Source organism: Molothrus aeneus, chromosome 13 (genome assembly GCF_037042795.1).
Source record: "Molothrus aeneus isolate 106 chromosome 13, BPBGC_Maene_1.0, whole genome shotgun sequence".
Lineage (NCBI taxonomy): Eukaryota > Metazoa > Chordata > Aves > Passeriformes > Icteridae > Molothrus > Molothrus aeneus.
Window position 1 is genome coordinate 6,665,167 of NC_089658.1, and position 12,095 is coordinate 6,677,261.

Below are 12,095 nucleotides of genomic sequence, written 5' to 3' on the forward strand. Positions count from 1 at the left end.
CCCTGCTCTGCTCTGGCACTGTGCTGAGCTGCAGAACGTGCCACAGGGGCTGTGCTCTGGGAATCCAGCTTGTTAGTCCATCTGTTCTTCCAGCACAAGGCTGTAAAACATTGTAGGTCATAACAGGCAGCTATTTATTTCTTAAGTCCTTAGGTGCCAGAGGGGAGGTTTCTGTTATATTTATAAAAATAGCACTGGAATGCATTTATTAGGAATTGACTGTATTTATTTCAAACCACAATATTTAAAGATCCAGATCCACAGACAAAACTCTGAGAAAATACAAATTCTGCCATACTCTGAGCTCAGTTCTCTGATCACTTATCCTTGCCTGTATTGCCACCCATTGTGAATAATTTCACTGACTTCAATAAAACATGCAGTAGCCAACTTTTAACTCAGTACTATTTGCAGCTTTCCAAATTACTCCAGTACTAAGTTTAGCTCTAAAGAATAAACATATTGCTCCCAAAAAAAAAACTAAACCCAAAATGAAAGTTGAAGAATACCCTGAAATTAATTTCTTTCAACATTAAAATCAAGACTGATTACTATTAACTCATTAATCAAAATATATTTCAGCTAGAAAAAATGTTGCCAACTGTTATTATTAGTTTAATGTGTGACCACTGAATATCAGTTGATATTAGGAAATTGCATAGTTCATGCAAAGTCAAAATACTGCTTTGTTTCTTATAAAACAGCTAATGTCTGTATAAGTTTATGGAGTGATGTGATTGTTATTGTTCCATTACATTATTATGTTTTCGTAGTAAAGAATCAGCTGAGGTTAATCCCGAAAGCAGGAATTCATTCCTTGAAATTTAAATTTTCAATCACAGACAAGTCTATAACATCTTGTTACCGAATGAAATTCTGGCTTTTGTGAATCCAGGATGAATTGTGATATTAATACCATGTGTCCCCAAAGAATTTACAAAATGTTGAATGATTAATTAAAATTTAAATTCTTTAAGCAAACACAGAATTGACAACAATTTGAGAGTATATTTAAGACATTGTTATGCTATCACACTAGTGTGTCACTGCCTAAGATTTGCATGTTAATAACTTCAGGCAAGTAAATGTCACTCAGACAGAAATTCTGTGCATAGGAATGGCATGAGTAGGAGAAGCAAGGTTTTATGTTTTATAGACAGAACATGTTGTGATCAAAAGGATTTTGAGAAAATGAGGACTTTATGTACCTTGGCCAACACGCAGGCATACAGCGAGTGCGGGCTAGTCCCCGAGTAGGCTGGATAAATAAACTGTCCTTTTCTCATTCCTGACCTGTATTCTCCTTTTCCCATGTTTTTCATGGTGGATTGAAGAGGCAATATAGTGATGCTTATGGAGCCTACTGACTATCCAAAATTCTAACACAAGTGATAACCTGCCCCTACCATTTTGGATGAAATTGGTTACTTCTGGTTAATCAGCTGTTTGTTTTTATTTTATGCCCAGATATTTCATGTTAGATGTTGGTGTCATTGGAGGAGTAAGTGCTTTTCAGAGTTGAGGGCAGCCCTCAGACTGGCTCCACCTCTGTAATCCCTCTGCAGACACAGAAGGTTGGCAGCCACCTGGGAGTGCTCCTGTCCAGGGGTGGCCAAGGGCTGAGAGAGAGCACTCACTGCAAGGGTGGGGTAAACCAAAGGATCAGTCTGCAACTGCATGTGCACCCCATCTTGCTTTATGTGGTGCAGTTTATCAATATGCAGGACAGCGAATCTAGCTTGTCTCTGCTGCCAAGAGAAGGTTTAAAATTAGGACTAATTTTCACATTTTACTTTAGATTCTTCTCTGCTCAGACTAAGAACTGTTTCTATAAGCTCTCCCTTCTTCCTGAGACTCTCTAGCCAGTGATACAAGGATGCATGGATCAAATGTGCATGGATATAGCAGAATTTAACCCACAACAGAGAGACTGAATTAAATGAGCATTTTGCAAAGGGCTGAAATGTCTCTGGGCAGCCTGAGTTCATTACAGTTATGTAAGTTTTCTTAAAAACATAATTAAAATTTGACTTATAGTCCCCAAGTATGCTGCAAGATCTGACTTGGAGCTGCAGCAAGCAGAGCTTTGCTTGATTTGCTATTTTTGTTCCTTTGCTGCCATGAATTTGGCATGGCATCCCAGGGAGTGGGATCAAGGCAAGCAGTGACAAGGCCTGATTGCACCAAATGCTGAGGCAGGCTCTGACCATGGTATTTTGTAAACATCTTCTGCAGATACTGCATGGAAGTGCACAGGCTGTTAGTGGCAGCACAGAGGGCTCCTCACTTCAGAGGTGAAATCAGGAATGCAGTGTGGAATTTGAGAGAACAGAGTTCTAGGAATCCGAAGGGAAGAGCACCCTGAAATGAGTGAATTGAATAGTGCTCTGAAGTTTAGCCATGAAAGTAGCTCAGGAGCATTGCTGAATCAGATGTCTGTTTATTCATGATCACCACCACCAGCCATGGATAGATGTATACATAATAGAAATAAACTTTGCTTTAACTGAATACATTCAATTCACAATGATTAAGCAGAAATAATTTCATTTTCAAGGCTGGGTATTTAGGTTGGGGTATATGTCCAGCCATTTCTCTTTAGTGAGAGATAACCACACATCACAGCTCTGATGTGGATCTGGCTTTCCTTGGGGAATTCAGATCTAGGACTAGCTCTGAGACCAGATTCTAATTTTAATTACTGCTCCCACATTAAAAATTACTCCCACAATGCAGATGAAATCCACCTATATAAATCAGCAGCAGCAGGACACTTTAAAGCTTATACAGACCTAGGCTTTGTGCTGACCTCTGCACAGCATCAGCCCCTTGCTGGGCCATCTCCACAGGAATGAATTGTATCCAGAAAGCACAGCGGAAGAGATGCAGATTAGTATTCTACATAAGGCTCTTAATATTGGGTAGCATAAAGGCCAAGTAAATAATCTAAAAATAACTAAGCATTAATGCTATAAGACCCTGTGCAGAAGTTACCCTTTGTCTCTTTGGTGCTGATCTTACAACAAGCAGTTTTTACCTTTTGTGATTATATTGTGAATTACTGAAGCTAATCACTGAGGAGTTGATTTCTTGCTGATCATTAGTGGCAGCATAAACTTCAGTAAAGTTATTTTAAACTGTTTCAATTGGCATTTAGCTAATTTGAGTACTGTTTTAAATGTTTAGGCAAGCCACTCTTAAGAAGTGAGTGATGCTCTTGCACATCAATTCAGCACTGAACTCATTAACTAGCTATGCCTGCAGTTTTGTATCAATATCTCAACTATTTTCAGTTCATCAGACAGCCTGATTAAGATCATATGAGTTGAATTAACAGATTGGTGTATCATCTCACCACAATTGCATCTAGGATAACTTGACCTAAAAGCCATGTGGAAAGGACAATTTAGCCTTTCTATACTCAAGATAGCAATTTTGAATATGATCAGCCCAATGTTTCATGGAAAGACTTCAGTTGTGAACTTCTGTACAGAATTTCTGCTTTGAAAGTGAATTTCTAATTGAGACATGGGCTTCATACAGTGGTCCAAACAACCATTTGCATAAAAACTGCACAACACAGGGACAGAAAATTCTTCTCTTCTTATGCCATATTGGTCAATTCATATTTAGTGTGCACATCATTTTCTTCTCCTGGCTGAGGATCTGAGTGATGAATTTCAATAAAAATTACATAGGTCATTGCTCCAAGTACACCTCCCAGCAGAGGTGCAACTATAGGAACCCACCACCAATTATTACCAGCCCTGTAAGACAAAAAGAACAAGAATTAATGTTGTTACTCTGGTGAACACCTGTCTGTGAATTAGTCACTGAACAGATCTAGTGGTGTGCCATTTGCTATACTACAGACCTTTCTATTTTGTCTCACATTTCTGTAAATGGGTGACACCCACCCTACCCAGGCTGGTTCTGATTGAAATGCTAAATAACAAGCACCAGACATGTTGGTCTGTGTGCTGTACTTGCTGTATTTTGGAAAATAAGGCCTTTTTACTGCATGTCTATCTGAGGACAGAGGATGATTTCTCTCTGTGAAAAGCACATTTCACTGGCTTGCAGTGAAATGAAAGGGCACGTATTTATTGCCCAGCAATCTTGACTTGTGCTGTCCCCAGATGCTTGTGAATAGATTTTCAGGATGTTACAAAAGTGACTTATTTCATCTGCATTAAATAAGCCAAGTTCACCCCTGCAATAGTATTATACCATCTTCCTTTTGGCAAATGTAATAAATTAAACTGAATTTTACCTTAAGCAATGTAATAAAATAGAGTGACTGTAAAGCTGATTATCCTTGACTGGAGTGGTCAAGATTCATATTTCATGATGTACTATCTTATCTCTGTGCTTACAATGCAGTATCTTTCAGCAAGAGGCAAATAAATGCTTAGAAGTTTTATACACCTAAAACTTTATCTTAGAATTTTTGTATTCACTAAGAAAGTCTAGCATGCCAATTCCACCAAAATGTTTACAGTTGCACCATTACTAAGATTTAATTTTAAATATGTAGATTTACAGGCATATTTAAAGTAAGACTTTCACTATTGAACTGCATAAAACAGCAAATAACAACCTTTTAATGCAGGAATATTGGGCTGGCAGAATTCCTCTCCTTTTCCTAGAGGTCCACATTCAGACAGTAAATAACTGAATACCCACATCAGAGCACAGTCTCTTAACTGTACTGATGCATTAAGGTGTTTTGATTTGATAACATGCTGTATTAATTGAATATGTGAGTCTCCAGTGAAAATCCAGCTACCTCAATTTCATGCATATTGAAAATGGTGAAGTTTTTTTTTTTCTCCCAGAAATAAAAAGAGACAAATTAATCTGTAAGAGGAACTTTACAGGAAGCTACAGGGGAACTTTTAAACTGTCAGGATAATTATTCAGCACTCAGTTGTAGAGCTTTATGCAGAAGTGAACTTGTGTTTGTCACACTGCAAGAATAGAACTGGGAGAATATTGGTGCCCTGTTGATTATACTATGACTGTTAGAATAGTTATTACTATTAGAATAGTACTGGAGAATATGGGGTTGATGATACTATTACTGCTTGTTCAGAAATGCCTTGCATGTGTATGTTTTACCTTTGGAATTATTTCTATTTGGCCCTGAGGATATAAAGTAACTTCTGATGTTGTTTTATTGAGTTTATAAATCTGTTTGGTTTTGAATCACGGATGGTTGTTGAGCACTTGAATTTCTGGAACAAGCATGGGCTAATGTTTTATTGGATTAATCTGCAGAATAAAAGCTTTATCAAGTACTTGCACGTATTCTTCTGCATGATGTGTTTATACAGGGGTGTGTAATGAAGGTGTTTCTTGGCAGGTTTCTCTCAGCCTGTGCCATGAGCTGGCCTTGTCAGCTCCTGCATGACCTTCTCCAAATCACGGTCTGTGCAGCAGCTGCAGTCAGCTGTGTGCTGGACAGCCTGTGCTGAGCTGCTGGGTGTGAAGCCTTTGAAGAGAGAGGCTGCTGCCAGAACTGCAGTGAGGTCAGTCAGGGCCCAGCCGAGCAGGGGTTTCTGTGGCACTCAGTGCTCTGCCATTGGCACAGGAGCAAGAACTGGCTGTGACAAGCACAGATGGTCAAAGGCCCCTCAGTGCCCTCAGCTCCTGGCTGTGCCCACACGGCTTTTCTTTAGGAGGGCACCCAGCCCCGCTTCTGCCATCGGCGGGTGCTGCGTGTGTGGGGAGGAGGCAGGAGGGCCTGGCCAGCAGAACTGAGCTTGGCTGCGGGAATTCCTGGGAAAGGACAGTGTCTAAGCTACGGGGATTGGGAACTTGGGCCCATTTAAACTTGCAGATCCACCTTTCACTAGCCAGCTGCTGCGGGAAAGGGAGATACCGCTGTTCGTGAGGTAATCCGGGCTGCAGGGAAGAATGCGAAATGCTTCAGAGCCGCTTTGGCACCCAAATGCCTGTGCAGGCCGGAGATTGGCCTCCCGGCCCTTCCTGCAGTGCAGTTCTGTTCAGCGCTGCCGCCGTGTCCCCGGTGCCGGCGGCCACGAGGTGTCAGCGTTACCGCGCCGAACCGCGCTGGGCTAGCCCCGGCTGCCTTCGAATGCTGCCACCAAATACTGCTCTGGAGAGCCCTACCTCTCTCTCTTACTGCGGTTTCGGCCTCGGTTTTGCTTGTCAAAATCCAGCCTGGTGTTTGGAATCAACGCTCTGGCTGTTTTCTCACTACAGGCAATACTTTGCTCCCCAAACTTTTCTTGAGTTTATCGGAATACTAAGCGTGTGCTTAAGGAAGACTTAAGGTTTTCTGAGGGAAGCCTTTAACCAAAACAAGCCATTTGCATGGGCTGGGGAAACCACACCATAGCTTGTCTTCTGGCTTGGCTTTGGGGAAAATGCTCCTTTAGGTGTCTTCGTGCAAAATGTAGTAACAGAAACATTTAGAAAACCCCTGCTCAAGTGCATTCCTATCATCTGGACAATTCCATGGTCCAGGAGAAGGGCTCCCCTCCAGTCCAATTACCTGCCTGAGAACATGGTAAAACCAGCATTTACTATACCTTCAAGCACAAAGAAGGGAAGAGGGGATTTTTCTGCTGTGAGGTAATTATCTCGATGTTTAGAGCATTTACTGGGAACAGTGTAGAAAGTCTTGTTATTATTTATCTGATCTATTCCAAAGTGAGGGTTTCCTGGTGGTCCCCAGCTGTTCTGTAGGCAATGCTTGAACATTCACTGACATGGACTCAATTGCCTTAGGAGATGCTTCCATCCTCCCCCAAAGAACGTTCAGTGTCTCCTGAGTATTTCCTACTGCTCAGTTTGTACAGCACTCCCCTCGTGTCTCTGTGGAGGTTTCATGCTCAGGTCCCAGTTCCTGGACATGTCTTTACTACAGAGCTTAAACACCTGTCTCAAGGTTGTGAATTCCATTTAAATGAAGATATCCGAGGTTTATTTGTCAACTGTTGCTGCACCACTTTAAGTTGCTCAGGTACAGCAGAGCATCAGGCAATTTAGGATCCTAACTACAATCATTCAGGCTTTTCCCATGGCTCTTCCAGCTACCTAACAAGGCTCAGGTTCTTCCTAAGTCTCACCTGGATCTGTGCAGTAAATAAATAAGAACATATTCCTGTTGTATCATTCCCTTGGACTTGGTTATAGCTGTAGCCTTTTAACTGAAGGCAGGGAAGAAGACTTCTTCCTTATTTTTTTGCATCACTTATATTGTTGTAAGTTTATTCTGGCAAGGATCAGATATTTTGAATCTTATTTTTTATGTTGACATTTTAAAGTTTCTTAATCAGGTCTTTCCGGTGGGACTGCATTCCCTCTCTTATATAAAACCTTAAACTACACTAGGAGAGAGTCCATATTGGTGTAGATGTGAAGTTTTCTTGTCATTTTTTTCATGTAAATGAGTATGACCATACTTTCAGAGAGAAGGGGAGTTCACAGGTATTCTGTGACTAGATCACAGTACAACCACACTTCCAAACTTTCAGGAATGTAATGGCCAACTTCATAACACATTACCAATTATAGACTGACACTATGGCTAATACCACAGCCAACAACTACCTGTGATTACACAGGTATGAGAGAAGAGAATCCTGAATGTGGGATGTTGCTCTGTGTCCTTGTTTTGTAAAAAAATGCAGTCCCATGGTGCAGTGGTAAGAACTACTGGGGAGGAAAAGTCTGGATGTAGCCAGACCAATGAGCTGATCTCCCACCAGAGCTGGGCTACATCCAGCCTTGGCTCTGTGCTGTGGCTGTGTGCCTGTTTCAGCTATGCCATGCCTGGCTTTTTCTTGTATGAAAAAAGCTTTGCTACAGCTTTCCTCAAATGAGGTACATGATTTGTGTAAATAGAAATCATACTGAATAAATAGAGATTATTTGTGCTTCTTTTATTTCTTGCAAAAATAAAATCTCTGCTAACCAGAGCTCTCCAGTGCCCTACAGTACTACTGGGGATTCCTACTTGTAAATAACTGGGAAAACAAACAATACAAAAATAAACCAAAAGATCTGCTTCCTGATGACAGATGACTCTTTGACTCTTGCTTAGATACCCTGGAGTGCCTCTTACCCTGGCTACGTGTAAGATGTGGATTTGATGTGTAACTAATTAGCTGTGCATTGGGCCAGCCAAGAGTGTGTGTGTGTGCACATGGGGACTGGAGAGGGCTCTGAAATGTGGGAAAATGAAGGGAGCTTTTCCATTCACTCCTTTACTCCCAGACAGGAAATCAGGCTTTTAGATTGCTGTGTATTTCTGCAGTAACTCAGAAGTAATCATAGGCTAAATCAATCTGATATGTCTCTGTTTTTTACAACACCCAATAAATATTTCCACCTAATTCTCTCCTGATTTTTTTTTTTTTCCCTGAAAGCTGTGGGACACAAGAAGAAAGCACTCATCTTTTCAGTGACCTCTAAGAAGCTCTAATATTTTGGGAAAGGACTTCTTGAAGCAATGATTGATATTAGAGATTATGCATGTTTGATTTGCCCTAGGAGCAGGAAATCCTTTTTAAAGCCCAGTTCCTAGAGGATATCTGGCTTAAAGTGCATGAATAGCTACTTCTGGTATGCAAAGAATTACCTGTATGTATATAAAGTATGGCTTGGTACCACGTTGAATCAGGATCTTACTTTCCTAGAAACATTTTTAGCCAGGAGCATTTGACTTCATCTCCAGGCATACTTACGTGAATACTTCCATCCCCCATCCTGCAATGGCTGTGAAGAGCCTTGGGCCAAGATCCCTGGCTGGGTTCATGGCACAGCCACTGTTCATTCCCAAGGAGCAAGTAAGAACAATTATAAGAAGTCCTACTGCAATTGGCTCCAGGCCCTTGGGAACACTGTTATTTTTGGTGTCAAAAATAGCAAATATAGCCAGAAGAAGAACAGCTGTTGACATCACCTGGCCAAGGCAAAGAAAAGAATATTGAATTAAATACATGTAGATTCTTTCCAATAATGAAAAGAGGGGCTATGGCAGCTTTGTGGATTGGAGTGGCTTAGAGCTGGTATTTAGTTTTATCCCGCTATACACAATAGCAAAATTTGGAACTCGGTGCCTTTCTACTTCACAGTAATGAGAGGTTTTGATATCTGTGCTGAAAGACAAAGACAAGAAATGTGCTGAGGAAATTTGGGAAAAAAAATCTGCAACCAGAAGGGGATTTAAAAGGCATCTCCTGTGTGAGGTCTAATGTTTATTTCCATTTTTTTTTTCAATTTTACAGTTTTATTGACTCAATTTTTGGTAGTTCTGCCGCTATAGCAGTGCAATCAGTTCCATTGATATAGAAGTGTTTTATGTGACTGTAGTTTATGCTGATAATTTAGACTAGATAAGCATCTCTTTATCCAGGTGTTGTAAAACATCAGAAGAAAAAGTGAAATCTGTCAAGTCACAACTGAGCAGCTAAAATTAGGAAGCCTTCAAATTAGGGTTGCATGTATAACTGTACCATGAACTCTGTACTACATATGCTAATTGAGCTGATGAAGGAGATTTTCTTGGAATTACTTCAATGCAAGTACAGCTCTGCTTAAGTAAAATGCTTTGTCAATGTTGATTTTGCTAATAATTAACTTGATGGGAAAACAGACAAAAACTTCAGTGATGTCAAAACATTCAATTTTTATACTGATTTGAAGAAGCTTAAGTTTGAGGGTTTAAAAATTATTTGGTTTTCATCTGCTTTTATGTTTGTTTTGAAACATGCATGGGTAAAGAATATCATAGGGAAAAATCTGTTTACTGATCCGAAGATCAGAACTGTCTTTCTTACAAAACTTCAAAACAATGTTTGGATTTTTTTGAAGCCAGATTGCACAATCTTTTAGGTAATGAATTTCTGTGTTCAAGCCATCTCTTGTTTTTCATACCTTACTCATGCAGTATTTATTTCATGTATTCCTGAAGAAGATGAGTAAGTTGATTAGGAATATATAAAAGCTATGAAACTTCATTTTTTGCTGTTGCATAAGAGGAATTATGCTTCACATTCTTAAAAAACTTAGAAATGAAGTTGAGGATTTTTCAGATTCATTCATTTGAAAAATAAATACTACAAATCTATCTTCAAAAAAGAAGGTTAGAGAAGGAGGCTTGTGGAAGCAGAAGACTCAGTTTTTCAGGGTATGTTAAACTGTCTGCTTAAGCATTATTTAAGGAATAATAGGTCCACAAAATGGGCTGGATTTTGATGTAAGTGGACATGACTGCTGAGATTTATGGAGAAACATTGATTTATGCTGAGCAAAACCTCTTACATATATTGCTTTAAAGACATTTTGAGTGCAACAATTAAGATGATGTATGAGAAAGAACAACTTGAAATTGTTTTGCTTGTAAAATATTACTAAAATGTAACCCCCTGCAAACAGCATTGCATTCTCATTGTATTGTCCAAGGGGATATGTGGCTGAAATGGTGAGGTTTGGCACACTTTTTAGATCTATGTGGTTTTTTACTGCTTGGCTTTACAGGGTTTTTTTACATTTAATTTGTAGAATTAAGATAGCATGTGCACTTACTTGATCTGCAAATCCATTTACAAGGGACAGATAGGGAGCTGGATATGTTGCAAAGATTTGTGCTGTTGCATTTGGTCCTGTGACTTCAAGTTTTCCATCGCTGTATTCCATAAAGGCATCTGTAGAAAAAAGCCAGCAACTGCTTGCACTTCTCCATAAACTTTTCTAGGTTTTCTGGGACTAGAATGTATGTGATAGGTCTGTGTGCTTCACATTCTCAAGTGAAACTGATCCCTAAGGTCCCTTCCAACCCAAACCATTTGGTGATTCTCTGATGTTGTTTTCCTAGGAGCCCATTATTGGACTTGAGGTGATGTTCTCCTCATACCCTTCTCTCTCATTTCTCCTCCTGTACCTTGAAGTACTTGTTTCATGTACCACAACTTTCCAAGTGGGGCTGGTTTTCCCCGGCTCAGAGCTCCAAACTCAGTGCCAAGGAGTATTTTCTGATTCTGAGTACAGATGTGTTATCAGCAAGTTGTGCTACATTTTTCATGATGACCCAAGAAATGCACAGCACCCTGATTGTGCAGTTGTGGATTCCCAGCCTGCAGGAATTACTGCTATTCCACTTGACAATGGTGCTCTTTTAGAATTAGGAAGATATTAAATGGGATACTCAAATCTTTGTAGTCAGACATGAGAAACAAACTCTAATCCATTATTTTATTAGTGGATCTGGTGATGGGATGATACTTGTGAATAAAGAAATGGCTCCCCATTCTCCCATGGAAGTCATGGTGAGGGTGGTAAGTTCTTCCTGAACCTAGGAGACAAATCTATTTTTCCTTGTTTGTTTTTTCTAGCTTTGCTTAAAGCCACAACATGAGTGCAGAGAATTTCAGTTGTTTGCTTAGATCAGGCTCTCATTTGAAGTGTCAGATAATTCTGTGGCATTTAACTATTACAGGGGGGGAAAAATAGTATGATCTCCTATATTTGTTTTTCTACCAGTGACTACTTTTTAGTGGACCTCAAGGAGTATGAAAGTCCTACAAGTTGTAGGAAGTAAAAACTACAGAAGAGGTTTGGAAATTAATTAGAGCAAGAGGAGGACTCGAGCAGAGATAGGGATTTGAGAAAATCCTGCACTCCTGAATATGAGGAAGATGTCCCTAACCTAGACCTAAGTTTCCCACTTTGGCTCCCTTCCCCACTGCTGCCCTTGTGGCAGAGTACAGTGACTGCCCTGTCAACCCTATGTACATGTTGCCACTGCTGCATCCTGGCCACAGCCCTAATTCTCACTGTCAGGCTTGAGGAGAACCTAAATTCACATGAAAATCCTGTTCTAGAATTCCAGTATCTAAATTCTAACACTAACCTTAGAAAAGGTAAACAACTCTTCCCAAAGCAGTTCTCACTGTTCCTAGAGATTTTCCTCTTTGGGATTACTGTGGGTACTGAGCCCTGAGCTGACATACAAGGGGCATTTCCATTTTTGTTCTTGCTCTGCTGCATTTATACCCAGCACGGTCTGCAGCCAATGCCCACAGGAGGGAGATGTTGGAGGAGATGGGCTGGGCCAGTGGAAG

General features: G+C 40.2%; 1 protein-coding gene across 3 annotated transcripts in view; it reads right to left on the bottom strand.

Annotated features, from left to right (window-relative positions):
* Positions 1-200: 200 nt before the first annotated feature.
* AQP9 (aquaporin 9) overlaps positions 201-12,095 on the bottom strand; it is a 28,524-nt gene continuing 16,629 nt past the window's right edge. For all 3 annotated transcript variants that reach the window (XM_066558770.1, XM_066558771.1, XM_066558772.1), the window contains 3 exons: positions 10,561-10,679; positions 8,718-8,935; positions 201-3,767 (listed from right to left, as the gene is read on the bottom strand). In XM_066558770.1, coding sequence (XP_066414867.1) covers positions 3,605-3,767; positions 8,718-8,935; positions 10,561-10,679 — 500 coding nt within the window. In that variant the 3' untranslated portion in view covers positions 201-3,604. The remainder of the gene's footprint in view (positions 3,768-8,717; positions 8,936-10,560; positions 10,680-12,095) is intronic.